The following is a 20738-nucleotide window of genomic DNA, read 5'->3' on the forward strand; positions in this document are numbered from 1 at the left end:
AATGAACATATTTTCCATCAATTAATGTTACAAACAGTTTTAGATTTTTCATTCAACTCAACTAATTAAGTGACTGAAATATTCAACTAGATATGTCATTAAGAAATTAAAGCCATTCCATTGCCTCAAAATATGTTAATATTGTTCTTCTATGAAATCTGTACAATAGGATATAACACAAATATCCCAGCTACAAAATGAATTAAAAATGCCAACCCTGATCTGTTTTCTGTGTTAATATTACAATTTCATTAAGTATTGTATTTCCTTGTTAAATGCTATCTTATGGAATAATCATTTATACTCAATATGGAAAAAAGTGGAAAAGCTTAAAAAATGTACTGGCACTAAACTGTTTTATCACTTTTATATTTAATTATAAATTAATGTTTAAACACTGAGTTATTTTTGCTATGTTATCTGATATGCCAGGGAAAAATAGATTATTATTCTTCAGGGTAACTAAAAGAGGTATCACTATTCCCAAAAAAGGGGGACGGGGAAGCTTTGTTTCGTACAGATAAAATCTTAGACCTAAATAGATAAAAGAAAAAATGTCTAAAAAATACACCCATCTATGAATAAATTTCTGTAGACTGTTCCCACAGTTAATCAACAGGGACACATTTAAGAATATTATAAGCATATACCAATATACTTATATTTGTCGAAGTTAAGATTCAAATTCGCTACAGCATAGCACACATCCAATGTATGCCACACTGACTCAAAAATTCCCACTGAATATAACAAAATAAAAATCTGTGAATAAATATAAGGCATTCTAAAATAAAATCTGCAGGAAACCAACAAGAGTCCAACAAAGATTTCTATGATCTCAATTTTACTTCATAGATTGTTCATATAGTCTTCAAAATAGATTTAGTTGTAGTGCCACACATTGACAATAGTTAACTGCTTACCAAAATACCTTTTTCCTGGTAGCTAAACATTATCACTTAAAAAAAAAAAAAACAAAGTTAAGTGCTTAAGGGAATAAGAATGCAGCAGAAAATTACAGGAGCCCACATATCCTTTTTCTTAAATTTAATTTGTCATATATAAGGTTTTTATATACAATCAGTGTGCATTGTAACAGTTTATATTAAAAGTCAATCAAGTTTATCTAAAATGTTACCTGGCTGCATAGCACATTTGACATTATTGCCCACATGAAAAGGGAAAACAAATGGATTTACAATAACTTTTGGCCATTTTGGATTCTGAAAAGTGTTCATACACCTACCCTTTTAAACCAAATGCATCTGAAAAAAATGTTTCCAGAGCATGCAGTTTAGATTTTACATATTATCTCACCATTTTGTTACTACAAACACAATATTTACTATAAAAGAAAAAAAAAATAACATGTATCTAATAAAATAGTCAATATAAAAAGAGGACTAATGGAATTAAGTGGCCCCTTTCCCCATTTTTTACATTCTAAACAATGATTCCATCAGACAAATCATTAAAAAGTGTTATTACACTGATATTTTCAAATGATAAGAAGGCCTGAGTTGGTAGGGAAAGGAACAGTCAAAAAAAGCCTGAGAAGGGAAAGGAAGTAAGGAAAGCTCATTTTAATCCATTTACAATAATTTACAGCCATTTGTGTGTATGTGTGTGTGTAAAAAGGCATAATAATAGATCACAAACAGGAAATTCCTGGCTATTTTACAGATATAAGTACAGAATTTAAATATTCAAGCTTGTGATGAAAAGCGGCAAGGTGGTCGCAGTGTACAATGTAAACAAGTAGCTTTGGAAAGTGAACAAAGTCCTTGAGTGTTTTTTCTTTATTAAGAAAAGAACTCTCTTTCATTCCTTCCTGAAACATGATCACAGGTCAGAGTAAAGTTCATATACAAACATAATTTAAATGGAGGTCAGTCTAAAATCACTGACTTAAAAACAGTTTTATCCAGCCTATATGGAAGGGCAGTGTTGAGGTCCCTGTAATAGTAAACATTTTCCATTTCTTTAAAAAAGAAAAAAAAAGTACTACAGTATTTGTAGTACAGTGCAGCATAATCCTTAAATATAAAAATATTTTCTCTTCTGTTGGGATAATAGACCTTGCATCCTGGAAAGAAGTAACAATACTGCTACTGATAGAAGATCTGTTTATATCTTTCAAGTCATGTAAGGCAATTACTGTGTTGGTTTATGATATATGGCTAAAAGAAAAGTCCAGAAAAACAAAGTATCAGTTTTTGTTATGTTTTCCGACTACTCCAGGTATGCTCGGGTGTACTTTTGTGTTCAACTGAGTGTTCAAATGGAGATCTGGAGCCATAAGAAGATCTCTGATCTAAAGGTGATCTGGGGCCACTACTGGAAGCTCTGTGGTCCATTTGCCAATCTGAATGATACCTATAATCCCTGGAAGATTTATGGTGTGTATATTCAGAACTTGCCCGATGGTCTGAATGTAACCGATGATCTGAATGAGAACGATGATCAGAATGAGATCTATCCTTTAAACTTCCTTCCAAATTTGACCTGTGATCTCTACTCCTGTGATCATCCAGTTTTCTGTGTTTCTCTCTATCACTGTAATACCTAATAAAAGATAAATGAGGGATTAAATTAATAATGTGAATTTAAAATTTCTAAATAAAATAATTAAAAAATAAAACAGAAAAATACTTTAAGGCATCTTCTTAATTGGATATAAGCTCTGTGTTTCATTACAAAAGCTTCCTAAATGAGCTTCAGTCATTGGATCTATCTCTACATGTCTTGCTAGAAAAATGATTCAATTCACAAAACTGAAGTGAATCATACAGAATACCTCAGACAGCAGCTTATTTTATATGCCCATTTTATTTTTTAGTTAAAGCATAACTTATACTTATCACATTAGCTTCAGGTGTACAACATAAAGAGATTTGAAATTATACACAATATGGAATGCTCACCATGGTTCAGTGTAGTTACAATCTGTCACCATACAAAGTAATTACAATACTGACTATTCCCAAGCTGTACTTTATATCCCGATATAAGTTTATATTTACATAAATTCATAAATTTATATAATTATATATTATATAATTATCTGAATTTATTTAAATTATATAAATTATTTATATAAATAATATAAATATATAAATTACTTATATATTATAATTATCTGAATTTATATAAATTTATAACTGCAAGTCTGTACCTATTAGTCCCCTTTACTTAATTCACCTATCCCCCCAACGCCCCCCCTCCCTTCTGGCAATCATTGCTTTATTCTCTGTATTGATGAGTTTTGTTTGTTTTCTGTTTCTTTTTTTTTTTTTTTTAAGATTCCAGACACAAGTGAAATCACATGGTATTTGTCTTTCTCTGTCTGAATTATTTCATTTAGTTCAAACGCCCATTTTTCAACTGGCTGCTACTATCCTATGCAAAAGTTATACTACTGCATCTAAGTTATCTGGAAGTGGAGATTAAGATAATGATACAGAATACACTTGAAATCAGAGCCTTTTATGAACTTTTAACCAGAAAAAAAATAAAGACCTCTAAAATGCAGTCTGTGAACTAATTTGTCAGAAGAGAATTTTCATTAGTTGGGGAAAGGTTGTTGTTATAAACAACATAAAATTATGTTCCATAAACCTGTGAAATTATAAAAATTTACTACAACATGTAAACAGATCTTTTTGTTTTGTGTGCCTTTTCTAATTCTAAGAGCAATTCCAGAATTGCTGTATTTATGACAGTGCTTCTATGACAGAAGAAATTATTGCAGTGAGCCTAACTAAAATGAAAAGAAAATCTACTAATTTCTCTATTTCTGATCTTTACTTATTCTTCTGTTTTATCTTTTGCTCTTCATAATTATAATTAACTGATGAAAGTATTCCTTTATCAAATAATGTATTTTGTGATTATATAAGGTTTTTTACTACTTAGTTTTCAAATAACAACAATAAACAGAGAAAACTTCTGATTTCAAAACTTCCCAGATTGTTGTGATTAAATATAAACTCAGTAAAGTGTTTTCAGATCAGTTAATTTTTCCCGTTTTTTAATGGAATACAAAACTCCCCCCATCAAATTTCAGTCATATTCCACTGAGCTTTTATTTTAGTCTATTATTGTATTTTGAAGAGTATTTGAGCCAATAATCTCCTAAAATCAACCAATAAAAATGAATCCTATGATTTATTATAGCACTCTGATCTTAAATTAAGAATTAAAAAAAATTTATAGAAATTCAGTTCTCAATATTAAAAAAGGACTATGTATCAATTTTTTTATTTGTAAACAAACACCTTTATTTCACTTATGATTTGTAATGATTACCTGAATACTGAACTGACTGATACAAAGTCGAGTATTGCAAACTTAAAAAAAAAAAAAAAAAAAGATACGAATAAGCAAAATTTTAAAACTAATTGTCCAGTTTACCTGCTTTCTTGCTTGTAATGATCCCAGTCACGATGATCTTTACCATTACTAAAAGAAGAATAGGGTCTTTTCCTAGAGTCACTCTTTTTATAAGAATCTCCCTGATGTCGGTCTTTATGATGATCATGATACTGAGATAAATGTCTATCAGATGAATAACTGTCCCTGCTGCTATCATCGTGATTTGTATTCTCTTTTAATCTTTCCACATCTATTAGATAAAAGAGTACAGCTTTGGTTAATGACGTGTAAAAACAAACAAAGAGAAAACAGACAAAAAAAAAACATGGTACAAAAGTAACTTTGCTGCTAGATTATAAGAATACCTAATTCAACTCCAGAAAAAAAAATCAGTTGTTCAACAGTTAAATACTTCAGAAATGGTCTCTTTTTAATTTTTTTTTTTGTATTTTTGTGTTTTTAAAAATACATTCACTTTAACAATTATTCTATAAGTTCTAGAAACTGACAAGAGGTTGATTTATGGGAAGATTAATAAGCTAAAAGGATTACTGTTTAAGATAACAAGATTTGATAGAAAAATGTGGGTATTGCGTAAAACAAACCTGAAAGAGGAAAACAATTTTTAAATTTAGTCTCTAAAACAATTAGTAACACTTACCTGGATTTCTAATCACTTGAGCATTCAAGTTGCTGTTCTGGTCATTATTTTGCTAAAATAAATGCAGATACGTAAGAATCTTTAAAGTGGCTTCAAATACCCTTACAAAATTGGAAAAAGAAAAAAAAATAACCACCCTAAAAAGAAAATCCTCATATATTAAAAGAAGTCCTCATATATTAGAATGTATAAATGTATCACTTCCAGATACCTTTTTTAAAAACACAGACTATCTGTCCCCTATGACTTTCTTTAAAATGAAAAAATTTTATTTAAAATTGAAAGAATTTTAGACTTACAGAAAAGCTGCAAAAAAAGTACCTAGAGTTCCCATATGCCTTTTACCCAGCTTCTCCTAATGTTAGTATCTTACAAAAGAGCACAGCATAGTTAAAACTGAGTAATTAACGTTGGGACAATACTATGTACTGAATTAGAAACTTTATTCAAGTTTTACATTTTTCCAGTAAAATCTTTTTTCTGCTCCAAGACCCAATATGGTATTCATATGAAAAATGAGTTTTCATGTTATCTTAATTTCCTCCAATCTCAGACAGCTTTTTAGTTTGTCTTCGATGACCTTGACACTTCTGTAGAGTACTAGACAGTTATTCTATAGAACATCCTTCAGTTGGGGTTTGTCTGATATTTTTCTCATGATCAAACTAAGGCATGCATTTTTGCTAAGAATTCCACAAAAGTGATGTACCTTTCTTAGTGCATGTACTGAGGGTTTATGCTATTAACCCTGATCAAATGTTTAAGGTGGTTTTTAAACACTTTGGAGGAGATACCCTTGGACTATGCCAATATCTTGTTTTCATGACCACTTATTTTAGCTTCCTTCAGAAGATCCTACCTGTAACAGCTTTTATTGTGCTCTAACACTGATTTTGCATTTCCTTCATTCCTTCTACATTTATTAACTAAATTCTTCTATATGGAAGAATGTCTCAGTTTTAATAACATAAACTAATGGAAAAAATATGATGCATTAATTTACCTGAGATTCCTGCCGTTTTTTAATAGCATGTTTGTATAATTTATGTAATTTTCTTGCATCAAACTCCGTAAACTTAGATACAAAAATCCACAGGTTTCTAGAAGAAGAACAGGTAAGTCAGTCTGGTGGAAAAAATTAAGCCTTTTCATGGAACCCCTAACCTCTAGACAGAAACACACATACACACATACTTGGCCTTCTATGGAAAAAAGCCTAAGGACATTATTTCTAGTATTTTTAAAAACTTTATATGGTTCAGACTCCAATCTTTTTAAGTAATCTCTACATCCAACACCAAACTCACAGCCCTAAGATCAAGAGTTCCATGTTCCAAAGACAGCCAGGCTGGTGCTCCCATATGAATAAGACTCCAAATTAAACATTAAGTTTTACTTCTCTTCCAAATCCTTTCATTTTATAATCTTTTAGAATGAAAAGTAGTAATCCATCCTCTTTTGAAACCAAAAAGTTATAAACTTACAAATCAGGAAGGTACTCATATCATGGTTCCTATTACTATAAAAGAAATAACCTATGTTAGTAGTCTGACTAAAGATATCATCAGATAGTGTAGATTAAGCTTGTTTAAGAAGGGTCCTAAAGAATGTGTTATAGAGGGGTGCCTGGGTGGCTCAATTGGTTAAAGCTTTTGCCTTTGGTTCAGGTCATAATCTCAGAGTTCTTGGATCAAGCCCCATATCGGGCTCTCTAATTGGGAGGGAGCCTCCTTCCCCCTCTCTGCCTACTTGGGATCTCTGTCTATCAAATAAATCAATAAAATCTAAAAAAAAAAAAAAAAAAAGAATGTGCTAAAGAGCAACTGTATGGGACCCATTAACAGAGAAACTTTAAATTTGGATCTTGAATATAAAAAGATAATGTGGCTATATTCCCATTTAAGCCTAATAAATATATATAATTGAACTTTACTGTATCCCTGTTCTATAGTTCTGTGGTTTGGAAGTCATCATGTGAGTTCAAAGAGCTTGAGATGTATAGAATTCTGTTTTATGGTATTTAAGGAAAGCATTAAAACTCTAGTATATATATTCCAGCTATAAATAAAAGATTAAGCCAAACAATATAACATAGTACTTTATGATTATTTCCTCTCCTTCCTCATAATATCTTTTTTTTTCTTTTTCCAGATTTATTTATTTCAGACAGAGAAGAGAGCGGGAACAGGGAAAGGGGTAGAGGGAGAGTTCTTGATCTCCAGAACCCTGAGATCACAACGTGAACCAAAATCCAGAATCAGATTCTTAATGGACAGAGCCACTCAGGTGCCCCTCCTCATAATATATCGTATCATTCAGTTGAAAAATATACAGTGCCTTATATATAGTTTATAAAGGGTTTCAAGTACAGATGATGTTATTTTACAGATGATTACTAGTAATCTGATAGGATTAGTAAACTGATAGGACTGGGTTGTGGTCATTTTGGAGTATTCCTAACTTGTCTAGTGGCTTGGCTTAACACTGATCTGGATCTGGTAGTCATTAAGTGATTTGTATATTATAGCAGCTCAGATTTCCAAATTTTAAGATCAATTGTGTTGCTGCTGCTTCTAAAATAAAGGGGAAAGTAAAAGTCAGCATTTTACATTGCTTGATAAAATTAATTTTTACAAGGCTGTATACTTACACCTAGCAGATGAACTGCTAAATTTATATTAACAATAAATTTATTTATTTGGTACTGCAAAATTCTAAAGTTATTACTAAAAAAAATTTGGCGAACTGTAGAAATTTCTAAAAATAAAATGCAGTCTGAATTTTAATGGAAGTTTCCACCACCTTTTTTTTTTTTTTTTTAAAGATTTTAATTATTTGAGACAGAGAGAGAACACACATGAACACAGGCAACAGGCAGGTAGGGGCACAGGGAAAGGGACAAGCAGACTCCCCACTATACATGGAGCCCAATGCAGGGCTCAATCCCAGGATTTTGGGATCATGACCTGAGCTGAAGTCTGGGGCTTAAGTGACTATGCCACCCAGCCAACCCTTCACTATTTTGTGTTTAAAGGAAGAGGTGCCACCTGTGGCTTATCATGATGTATAATTAAGCAATCATTCACAAATACAAAGTTTTAAAGTTAAAGGGAAAAAATGAAAACAATTGCCCTCAGGCTACCTCTTTAAACATTATTTTGTTACCTAAACTTAAGAATAAGAAACTGAAATAATAAGACACAAATAGATGGTTACATAATTACAAATTTCATGTTTCCTGAAAAGCACATCACTTACTTTCTCCACTGCTTGATTTGTTCAGGATTTGCATACTCTTTCAAACATTCTGTGATATGGTCTCCAATTTTTATTAAACACTGTCTAGTATGCTCCAATTGTTCTCTTTCTGAAAGGCCTTTTTCAGGCCTATCAAGTTGTTTCAAAGCTGCTTTGACAGGCCTCATCCTTTCTTTACACTTTAAATATGGGAAAATAAGAACACGTATTAAAAATAAGAATTCAACAAAGATCTATTTTCTTCAATACATCTATAGGAGTAAATATAACACTATTTGATGCTAAAATAAGCATTAAAGCTTGCATCGCAGCTCTTAAATATCAGGGTTTTTTCTCTCAGATTTTCTTCAGAAAGTAAGGTTTTTCACTATCATTGAAATTCAATCTTTGTGTATGTTAAAGCTTTGGGTTTAATTACCTTCTATAAAAATGGTTACTTTATACCTTGTAACACATTATTAAGCAGTCTTAAACACAGAATGTTAAAAAATAATGTATCTCAAAACACAACTCATTATCTTAGATTCACTCTAATATAGAATAAAATGTAAAAAATAAGGATCTTCATAAAATAAAAATGCTGGCAAAGCTATTAAAATCAATGTAGCTTTAAGTATAAACTGTCTATGCTTCTAAACCTTTGGGACAAAAGAAAGTAGCTAAAGAATTTTGCTCTTATATTTGGCTGGTCAGGGAACTGGGAATGCTTGATATGCCTACATATCACTGGCATGCAAATAAAAGGATGATATATCAAAAACTGTATTATTTAGTTAAAAGTCCAACATGTGCAATAAAAGCTATAACCTTAAGCCAAAACTAAAATAAGAGTATTATTAAAAAATCAAACTATACAAATTTTATTTATGCATACAAATACAAAACAAATGAAAATAAATAATGATATCCTCAAGAAGCAAAGCTGGGTTAGTTCCCAGAATTTTAAGGATGGATCAACTACAGAAAATATATTTAGCTGAACCAACATTATTTAAAGAAGAAATCCTCATATCACTGCCATGGAAGGGCCAGTCTTATTAAGTATCTATATATGTATGGAATCGTTTCTGAGTATTTTATTCTGTTTTATTGACTTATTTATCCAAATCACTTGGAAGTTATCCATCTTCTGTCAGGAATAATTTAAAAAATATTAGAATTACATGCTTTTTAGTTAAAATCAGAATTCTGCCAGGCCTGTTGTCTTTTTTTTATTAAGGGAAAATCTTTTCCTTTCCAATTTCCAGCATTACTCCTCTCTGTTCTCCACATTTCCTGCTTCTTGCTCGATTTTGGTAGTTTATATTCTGCTAGAAAATGATTCATTCAACATATGTAATTTGAGGGCAAACCATGTTCTAAGCATTATCCCAGACCCAGGAAACAGAGCAATAAATAAAAGAGATCTTGCTTTTGTGGAATCTGTACTCTAGTAGGAGAAAACAGCCAAAAAATAAACAAGATGCAGTGTGTTGGATGGTGACAAAGAAAAATAAAGCAAGCAAAGTAGAGGAATTTCTACTTCAAGTAAGACTTCAGAGAAGAGCATATATCTAAAGAAAATGACAGAGTAAGCGATTTTGAGCAGAGGGAAGAACAAGTACATATGTTCTAAAAATTGAAAGTTCAAAGGAATAGTATAAATGCCAGCATGGCCGGAACCTAGAAGTAGCAAGAGATGATGGGAATAATAAACCAGATGCAGTATCTTTTAGCCTATTATGAATCTTTCATCCTGAGTGAGGGAAAGCCACTCTCTGAAGGATTTGAAGCAAAAAAATAAGCAGGGGTGACTTTACCCTCTCTTTAACAGTTATTATCACTCTGGCTGCTGTGTGTGGAGTATGTGCTGAGGAATGAAAAGGGTATAAGCAAAAGATGAGTGGGAGCAGTGAAAAATAGCTAAGAAGCTTTTGAAATAATTGAAGGCAGAGATGGATATAGCTTGAAGTAGTATGGAAGAGCCAATATGATTTGCTCACTGACTGATAGCAGTAAAGAAAAAAAGAATTCCTGACCAAAATCTATGCTAAGGCCAAGGCCTGAAGCTGGGAATTGGAGCAATGATAACCAATATTTAAAAAGCACTTGCTAGGTATTAGAAGCTATGTGTTGTGTAAAGTCACCTCATTTAATTCTGCTAGTAGAGCTTTGCAACACTATTTATTTCATGGAAGAAACTGAAGCTTAGAGTGAAATGACATCCGTCAAACCCAAGTCTGACCTCAAAGGCTGTACTCTTTCTTAACTGTTAAATTGCACAGGATATTTAGGAGACAAATCAATAAGACACAAAGAAAATCAAGAGGTGTCAAATTAAGCAAAGATGTAAAGGAAAATGAGGACCAAGAAAAGACCACTGAATTTAATAATCAGAGCTAGTTCCAAATAAAATTTATATAGCAGTAAAATCCTAATCATGTGAGCTCAGAAAGTCTGGCTACAGAGTCCACGTTGAAAACTATTCCATTCTTCTCTCCATAATACAAGCGATTTTAAGATCAATCATAAAAGTTGATGGAGAAGAAACTCGTGCATTGGGCACAACAGGAAGTTTTCCATTTCAGCAGTTATATGAACCAGTCAGAAGACTAAGGAGGAAATGTAGGCAAAGAAAGGTGGCAAGAGGTACTTGACTCAGTAATGAATAGGCAGAGTAAGGGCAGCAGTTCAAAAGCGTTCAGTCTTCACTTCAGAAAAGCAAAAGCACACCACCACCTCCCTATTTCCACCCAGTAGAGAGGCTTTTTATTTTATTTTTTATTTTTTAAAAGATTTTATTTATTTATTTGTCAGAGAGAGAGAGCACAAGCAGGCAGAGTGGTAGGCAGAGGCAGAGAGAGAAGCAGGCTCCCTGCTGAGCAAGGAGCTCGATGCGGGACTCAATCCCAGGACCCTGGGATCATGACCTGAGCAAAGGCAGTGACTCAACCGACTGAGCCAGCCAGGCGTCCCTAGAGAGGCTTTAAAAAAAAAAAATCAACAGAAAATGGAGAGAGGCTAGATTAAGAACCAGGTCACAAATAGAAAGGTTAACCTTAAAAAGATGCTGAGGGATCCCAGCATGTAAGAGATAAAAATGAAAAGTACAGAGATATGTTCAAATAAGTATGATGGAAAACAGGAATAAGAGTAGCTTATTCTGACTGTTTCCAACATTCTTAAGGATTGGAGGGATGTAAACAGCCAAAAGTAAGAAGGAGGAAAAAAACTGAGGTAGGAACTACTATACTTAAAGAGCATGAAAAATATGGGCAAAATATGGGCATGCCATGGAATCAGCAGGAACGAATAAATAAATGGGTTCAATGATCAACATTCTCTAGTTAGGGTACAAAGTTGAAGACAATGGGAAAAGAAGGTAACCTGGGCATCTAAAACGGTGTAGGAGGTAAAACAAAAATGTGTTTTTAGAAGTGAAAATTTCCATCTTTCAAGTATAGCATTTGATTAATACTAGCAATAAAACTGACTTAAGATTATACCAAAACAACAAAAAGATTCAGATTCTAGAGATCCTAAAGAGGAAGTATTCTTTTTTGTAAGATTTCATTTATCTTTTTAGAGAGAGAGAGAGGAGAGAGAGCACATGCAAGTGCGTAAGAGGGAGAGGCAAAGGGGGACTTTGATGAATATAAAAGCATGACAGCATGTAAACCCAGTATTTCTTAGCCAAGTTGTTAGTTAAAGTGGTCTATGAAACTGTACTAGTTCACAAGAAGGAATAGGCAGAGATTTTAGAAACGTTTCTATGAATCTGACAATGTAATTTTATGTCTACTAAATCTAGTAATACAATGGGGCTTACATTTTGCATTTTCCCCTTATTTTCACTTTTCTAATGAAATAATTTCACTAATTGTTTTTTTTTTGTACTTTCTAAGAATACTGTTCTATAAAAGATGGGGGAAAAAAAGCTAGTCCTATTCTATAGATAAGAAGCAATGTTACAAAGATAAAAGGTACAGGAACAGAGAAGTTTACAATTCTAAAGCTGAAGGGAAAAAAGTTTGCTCCAAGCATTCCCTAAATGCCTCTCCTTAAAGTTTTTATTATAGAGCTTTTCCAAGTTAATTCTAAATTTAAGAAAACTTTCAAAATTCAAATCTATTGCCTTTATCAATCAGAACTGTAGTACTACCCAATTCAAATACACTTCTAAATTAAAAGCTCCAGAAGATAAAATTGCCAATTAAAATACTGTATGAATTCTTACTAATAACCAGCAAGTCTACTACTTACAATGCTGAATGTCTTCTGATCTAGCTCTTCAGATTCTTCAGATATGGGAACTGGTTCACCACCTGCAGTGATATGAACTGGAGCATCTGACACTGAAGATTTCTTGGATCTTTCCTTGCTATCAGACTTGGATTCGCTCAACTAAAGAAAAAGAGAAAATAAAAACAAAAGTCCAACAAAAACAAAGGTAAAATGATTAACACTTCCACAAGACAATTACTGTATTACTTTATTCTACAGTGATTTGTTCACATTCCACACTCTATTTTATCTTTCTGGGAAACCAAAAATGGATCCACTCTGTAAAGTTACCATATAGGTAAAGCTTTAAAAACAAACAAACAAAAAAAATTTTTTCTCCTTTTCTAGATACCCATATGTATTTTTAAAGGACTTGGTTATTCACGCTAATTTGGGATGATAGGCAATTTATTTTCCTAAAATGTAAATATGCTGATTGTGTCACTTTCTAAGTTTATATTATGATTTGCATACCTTTTCTTCCTTTATGTCTTTTTCTTTCTGTATAGCTTCTTTTACTTTGTTTTCTCTTTTCTCTTTAAAATCTTTTTCCTTTATATCTTTCTTATCCTCTTTTTCTTTTAGCTCCCTTTTAAGTTCTCTTTTATTCTCTTTTTCTTTTGCTTCCCTCTTTTCTTCTGATTCCTTCTTTATAAAAACATCTGGCTCAGGTCTTTCTTCACTGTCTCTTTCTGTTTTAATTTTTTTATTTGGATGTTTCACAGAAGTGATCTCATCCTGAAAAGGGCAAGTATGGCCAATGTATTACTAACCAAATCTTGACAAAGACTAATTTCTTTTCTTTGCAAGACTATGGATTGCATGTACGTGGATTCAGAAAGAAATAACCCAGAATCCCGTTAATAATGATACATGCAATGTTCACCTTCCTATAAAAACTAAAGTAAACCAGTCCCATTCAAAATTCAAAATAAAATGAAAGGAAACAGAACCTCATTTAAACGGCAAATGTTTAAAAAGGAAGGACCTCTGCTCTATCCCTCTTAGTCATGGGTAGAATTCTGTTTCATACATGAGACCATGTAATGAACTACAAATAAGGAACTTTAGTACCTTAAAGTAAAATTTCAGGTCTTAGTTCAAATTTTAAATATTAAGTATACTAAAGCATGCTATGTACCTTTCTAATATAAATATAAATATATTAGATATTATAAATATCCTTCTAAAACACATTCTTACCTTTTCATCATCTTCATCGGACTTCTCTGAAGGCAGGGGTGAAGAGTCACTCTTTATTTCTTCTTTCACTTTTATAGACTTCATTGCTTTATTCTTCTTAGCTCTTGCTTTTCTCCTCTTTGACCCTCCCTAAAAATAATTATTTTTATTCTAACCAAATCCACAGATTCAGTTAAAAAAAAAAAAAGATTCTTGAATACTAAATCTAAAAAGCTAAAAGAATGGATATTCCAACCCAATCCTTAGTCTAATCACAATATGCTACACCAGTCTTAGAAAATCAACAAAAGTGATATAACTTAATGAATCAAGTACATATTATGAATAACAGGAACTAACGACAATTAATTATTCCCTTAAAAAAGGATTAGAGAAAAGCAGAAGTTGAAAGAAACAGAAGGAAGGTTTTTCACCTTCCTAAATTACTATTATCTTAAACTAAATTTGATCCTACTAGAGATAGCATTACAAATATTTTTATTGGTACATAGGTAGTTACTGACATTGTGGATATAATGCAAATGGTTAAAGGCTGTTAGTTTCTAATCACCTCCTCTTCAGTGTATTTTTCCTACTATTTTGGACCCCCTGCCCCTAATAAATAAGCTCAGTGTTCTTTATGCTGTACCTTTAGCTCTCCAATACGACCAAATAAAAGAGTAATAGAGGCCTGATCTCTTAAAAAGTACACTACTTGAAACAGCTTGCCCCCAGTACCTATCCAAACATTAGGGGAAAAAACCTGGATCCCACTTCTGAAAAAAGGACATAGCAGTTTTAACAGGAATGCAGAGAAAACTTAGGGCAAAATGTCATCAAATGCAATTAAAGTTATCAAATTACAGAAAAATACACTTATAAGGTCATATTAGCCTCAGATATCTAGGACTTTCAGTAAACTAAATTTATCTTACTGAAAAGTGAACTGCTCTTTAAGCATCTAAATTAACTTACTGCACCAGAAAGCCTCTGAGCTTCTTTTTTGGCAAGATCTCTACTAAGTAATTTGATGAGGTAGTCCGCACGTGTCTGCAATTGCTTTGCTTGTGGTTTTTTATCAGGATCATCTGGAAGGATCTGGAAAGAAATTAATTTTTTCAGATTGCTTTTAATAAATAATATGAGAAATTTATTGCCTATATATAAGGCTTACACATTTAAAGAAACACATAATTCACTGCAAGTTATAACTGTTAAAGTTTGAATGCAGTAAGAATGCAAAATACATTTTTTTATTTATACCTACACCATAGCAAAGATTTCATTTGCCTGGGAATGAGTTCTAAATAAATACATGAAAAAAAAAACCCTCCATTCAAAATAATGATATAAAGTGTGAGGTTAGAAATTTCTTTCAAATGTCCAAGTATATTTAGCATCCAGTGTTATTAAACATTATTTTTAGATTTCTTCCCTCTCTTAGTAACAGTATATTTAACTATAAAGTATACAAAAATTCACCAAATACAATGTATCAGCTATGTATGTGACCCAAAGCATGTGCTCTGAAGAAATTTTTACATTAGGAATTTAAGCTATTCCAGTTTGGCTTCACAGATAGCAAATGATACAACACCAATATCAAAAGTGACTGTGAAGAAGTAAAATATAAAAAGATATATGATAATAAGGCAATGCTTCCAGTGTTTTCCAGTCTAGGCAAAAAAATGATTTTAGTTGTGGTAGTATCAAATCACTAAAACCCCTAAACATTGATAATTTTAAGAAAATCATTTTGCTCTTGAATAATATGACAGAATGAGAATTTTACTTTAAACCTAGTAATATGAAGAAAAATAAACCTATGCCTTAATAAAAAAATATAATTTCAGAGGTAAAGCAAAATCTGAGACATTCAAATTCAACCCCTTCATGAAAACCAAGAAGCCAAGGTCATACAGCTAGTTGGAACCTTGGTTTCCTATCAATTGAGTTTATTTCTAACATAATTTAAAAGCAAAAATCTAATTCAGTATCAGTAGTCAACAGAAACAAGAAATATATAAGTACCTTGTGTGTTAAACTGAGGTCAGGATCCATTTTAATCATTTCCCAGCTTCCATATCCATATTCATAGATACCAATTAACAAATTGGAATCATCTTCTTTGCCCCAGTCTATATCAAAATGAGCTGCCTTTGTGTGGCATGGGATAGTATACCTGTATCAAATAACCACTTTCAAGTTTATAACTGCCATATATATTTTTTAAGATGTTATTTATTTATTTGACAGACAGAGATCACAAGTAGGCAGAGAGGCAGGCAGAGAGAGAGGGAGGAAGTAGGCTCCCAACTGAACAGAAAGCCCAATGCGGGGCTCGATCCCAGGACCCTGGGATCATGACCTGAGTTGAGGGCAGACACTTAACCCACTGAGCCACCCAGGTGCCCCTATAACTGCCATATTAAAAATTAATTTTGAAGGACATATTTGAGTTATTGGAACTTCAAAATACTATGCCTTATTTATTTTTAAAAACATGTCATTCAAACTAGCCAATGACATAAGACTTTTATAACAAATATACAAATTCGAATTATTGAATAACAACAAATAATTTACAATGGATAAAGTAAACAACTCACTGCTTTCTTTCTTCTGGATCTGAAGGAATGGATTTGTGCAATGGTATTAATTCTTCTTCGTGGGAGATGACAAGCTTGGCATTCACCTGTACACCTGATATTCGGAATGTTGGACCCTTCACTTTTCCAAGTCTACCACCTTAATTTTTTTAAGACATAAAAAAATGAAATATACAATTCTACAAAATACAAAGATATGCTATTACTTATATTAATAAGCATTACTATTTAACTGTATTTATAAGTATTACTTATTTATATTACTGAGGGGTGGCACTTGCTGCAAACCTTAAATTTCACAAGATTTTTAAGTACATACTATAGAGATTACAATAAAGCAGATATGGATTCAAAGAAAGCATTTCACAGAAAGTATTTCCATAAATGTTTTATCAATTGCACAGGATACATCTATTAATACTCTTACCTTCTAAATAAGTGTTCTAAGCATAATTTTTTTCAGTATACATTACTAAATCTTAGCTAAATATTTTCATGTAAGTAAATTACAAAATAAGCATAATTAAAGAACTATGCCCAAAGCCATTATCACATAGGCACACTACCTTTTCCCAGCCATCTATACTAAAAATACAGAAACCTCTGATGTTACCAATTAGTTAGAATACATCAGACAAAGAGAATCTACTGCTTTCAAGAATACAATTCTGTTACCCATTTCCTATTACCCAGTATGGTCCTGCTTTGTTTTTCAAAGCATCTTTTAAGAATAGGTAAATACCCTCCTAACTCAGTAAAAGCATTATTTGAAACTTCCATTTATCTCTCTTTTTAAATCACTCTCACTTTAATATTACCTGTTCGTTCTGTTCCCGAAGAATTATCCTTTAAAGCTTTAATGCAACCATTATGCACCAATTCTCCTAATCGCCGGAGGTCTGTCTCTGACTTATCAACTAATTCAGCATCCCGAGCAATTGCATCTAATCTGTTAATGAAATAATACAATTTTCAGGTAAATATGGAGAATAAAGTGGTAGCATTTAAGACACAGTAGTTTCACTCTACCTTAACCTCTACATGTCACTCTACATGCCCTAAAAAGTCTAGTTCACATAAATGGCACAAGATACATAAAAAAGGAGTTCAAATTTAAAAAGTTGGCAGGAAAACAATTTATTTATGCATTTATTCAAGAATAATAAAGTTAACAAATTCATTATAAAAAAATGGTATGCTTCCAACTTGAAGATTATATAATGATTCTATAAAAGCTTTTCATAACCGATCAGATTTTAAATTCTAAAGGGGCTAAACATTGTAATAAAGATGACCCTTGAACACAGGCTTGATCTGGACAGGTCCAATTATATGTGGACTTTTTTTGATAAATAGAGTAACTCTAAATATCCAAAATAAAACAGAAAATATCTTTAAGAGGGAGTTCTGGACAGAAAAAATAGAATTGAGCCAATTTGAGTCTTTGCCACTATATATTCAGACATTGGGCCTTCTACAACAAAGGACAAAGAATATTCAAGTCACCAACAATTATTGAGATTAACCATTAACTTAAACACACACACACACACACACACACACACACACACACACCCCTGTCCTGATAAACTAAATTTTAAGCATGAACTATAATTAGGAAAACTTTGTAAATGATTTTTAAGCAAATTTAATGAAGTAGTTAAAGCCAATAATAATATATGTAAATAAAGCTGAAAGAACATAACACACGTCCTGTGATTCCAAGAATGAAATATTTACCTTTCCAGAGGGCCGCCAAATTTCTTGTAACTCTTGATAAACCTAACAGAAAATAAATGTTTGGTTTAAATGTGTTATCCATTAAAAAATAGATTTATAAATATACAGAAAAAAGAAAACAGCTGTTAGTGCAAAAATCAATTCAGGGCACTGTTACTATTAACACAAATGAAGAAACTATGCTAAAGACAAAAATGTTAAAACATTAATATATACCAAGTAAGACAAGACATATTTTAACACCCAGCATGATGTTTAGAAACCAATATAAATAAAACAATAGAAGCTAAATTTTATTTTAGAAATTACTTTATTATTTTCACAAGACAAGTTCAAGGCTACCACAGGAAGTTATGTCCAGAATTATCAACCATACTACACCTCCTTCACATTCCAAGTATTGATAAAAGATTACTGAATAATAGCTTTATTTCAGATGTATGGTATAATACCAACAATGGAAAATAAAAATTTTACTTAAGAACAAAGCTACCAAGTGGTTGATGGATGAGGGAAAATATCCAGGAAAAGTAGAAGCTGAAATGTTCTTCAACTAAAGACAGAAAGTCCAGCAAATCAGGTGGTCATAAAAGTACCCTTAATAAAATCTAACAACATATTTAGTATTCTGGTAGAAAGAATGAGGAAGAACTTTATCGGTCAGGTCTATGATTTAAAAGAAAAGAGTTAAAATGGCTTGAAAGAAATAACAAACTCTCAAAATATAACAATAAGCAAACCTTTTTACAAATTTCATAAGCAAAAATATTACATAAACAAAAGCAGGCTGATATCCCATTCCCCTTATATAAATGTATATAAAGAAAAACATATTTTAAAAGAAAACTGTAATTTATCCTACATGACTATCTTACCTCAATTCTTACTTGGACATATCAGAAATGCTTTTAACATTGCTACTTTCAAAAAGCAAACCTCCTCAGTGTTAAAAAAAACTAGAAAAATATGGAACTAAAGTAGTCCCACATAAAAATAGTAATGTTGGGAGTCATAAATGCAGGAAAAAATTTTACGATGTACTAAAATATACACTCATTATTCAAAAGGGTCACTATTCCGAACCACATTAATAAAACTAAAAAAATTTAGCAGTCTAAGTAGACTAACAATAAATAACATGCAGAGATTAGATACCAAACTTTATTTTCCATAGCTATAATGAAGACCCAAAAGCAGAACCATCCAATTCCTACACAATTATCATATATTTGCCTCCTCTAAAACCTTCATTTTAATTTTGAAAATTATGGAAATTTGTACATTTAAATTTCACCTTCTAATAAAAGCAAGTTGAAGTAATATAGTCTTGTGTCATCTTACCGCCTAATTTCTGCATCACTAAATCCTTTGATATTCTCTCGAGGAATAGTCCGTGGTCTTCCACGTTTCTTTGGCCTTTTCCTTTCTGAGATCGAGTCACTGTCAGATCCAGAATATCTCCTACTTCTACTGCGCCTCCCTTCACTTCCATTAAAACTAATCTGGAATTGGAAAACAAAAATTTATCCTAACTTAGACTAAAGAAGCCTTCTAACTCTAAGAGCAAAGAAAACATTACAAAAGAAAAGATTAAGAGAATTAACAAATTCAAATGTCTGTATATCAAAAATTTTTCTATAAATAAAACTAAAAAAGCCAACAAAACAGAGAAAAACATGGCAGGTTAATGACCAAGAGTTATTAACGGCCCCAAACATTTTTTAAAACACTCTTAGAAAGAAAATACAAAATTGTCTTTTTTTTTTTAAAGATTGATTAGAGAGAGAGAACGCTCACATGTGAGAAGGGGAGGGGGAGAGAAGAGGGAGAAAGAATCTCCAGCAGACTCCCTGCTGAGAATGAGGCTCTGATGCCAGATCTCACAATCCCTGACATCATGACCTCAGAAGAAACCAAGAGTCAGATGCTTAACCAACTAAGCCACCCAGGGGCCCCCAAAATTGTTCTTCTGTAAAAATGAGAAAAATTATTAATAAGCGATTAATCAAATAGCATAAACACAGAATTAAACAACCTCAATGGTAATTTTTTTAAAATAAGAATTAAAGCAACAGTATTTCTAACACCAGTTATTTAACAGAAATATCAAAATGTATCTTTATAACTCTCTGGAATTTTTCTAAAGTCACAGTGCATTTTCTGAACCCCTAATATGCTGAAAGCTAACTTAAAGTCAAGACAGTAGTCAGTTCTTCCTCATTCTAAGCTCCTTTCATCCTTTCACAAGAAGCAATATAATGCTGTGCTTCCTGTGTACTATAAAAGGAAATCATCATGGGGTTGGCAGAAATAAACACTAACAAGAAACTACATACATGTCACTTTCAGACCAAAGACATATTTTTTTTTTGGCTCCACTTCTGCCTATTGATAGGATGCCCCAATCCTAACAACAAATCTCAATTACAAAATCCTAACCCCTCTTACACAATCACAAGGCAATCTAATAGTCTAAAATATAAGGAAATACAGCAGAGTTTTAAGAAAAGAAGAAACTTGAGCATTGGTTCGCCTGTGAAAAGCAGGAGTTATAAGCAGGCAAAAGAAGCTAGCTAAAATTTGCTAAAGGCTTCGTTTGGGTGACTATGAGAGTATAGGATCCCTGGAAATGAAAGGCATGGAGAATACAA

General features: G+C 32.0%; 1 protein-coding gene across 2 annotated transcripts in view; it reads right to left on the reverse strand.

Annotated features, from left to right (window-relative positions):
• Positions 1 to 825: 825 nt before the first annotated feature.
• The window catches only part of CHD1 (chromodomain helicase DNA binding protein 1), a 71118-nt gene continuing 51205 nt past the window's right edge, over positions 826 to 20738 (reverse strand). The window contains exons 24-37 of one of the 2 annotated variants that reach the window (XM_059418289.1): positions 19429 to 19589; positions 18088 to 18129; positions 17166 to 17296; positions 16348 to 16486; positions 15770 to 15920; positions 14714 to 14836; positions 13760 to 13888; positions 13031 to 13294; positions 12536 to 12676; positions 8294 to 8472; positions 6039 to 6135; positions 5036 to 5087; positions 4414 to 4624; positions 826 to 2565 (exon numbers count right to left, since the gene is read on the reverse strand). In XM_059418289.1, coding sequence (XP_059274272.1) covers positions 2220 to 2565; positions 4414 to 4624; positions 5036 to 5087; positions 6039 to 6135; positions 8294 to 8472; positions 12536 to 12676; positions 13031 to 13294; positions 13760 to 13888; positions 14714 to 14836; positions 15770 to 15920; positions 16348 to 16486; positions 17166 to 17296; positions 18088 to 18129; positions 19429 to 19589 — 2166 coding nt within the window. In that variant the 3' untranslated portion in view covers positions 826 to 2219. The remainder of the gene's footprint in view (positions 2566 to 4413; positions 4625 to 5035; positions 5088 to 6038; positions 6136 to 8293; positions 8473 to 12535; positions 12677 to 13030; positions 13295 to 13759; positions 13889 to 14713; positions 14837 to 15769; positions 15921 to 16347; positions 16487 to 17165; positions 17297 to 18087; positions 18130 to 19428; positions 19590 to 20738) is intronic. The other variant, XM_059418290.1, reaches the window with a different exon arrangement.

This window comes from Mustela nigripes, chromosome 12, assembly GCF_022355385.1.
Source record: "Mustela nigripes isolate SB6536 chromosome 12, MUSNIG.SB6536, whole genome shotgun sequence".
Classification (NCBI taxonomy): domain Eukaryota; kingdom Metazoa; phylum Chordata; class Mammalia; order Carnivora; family Mustelidae; genus Mustela; species Mustela nigripes.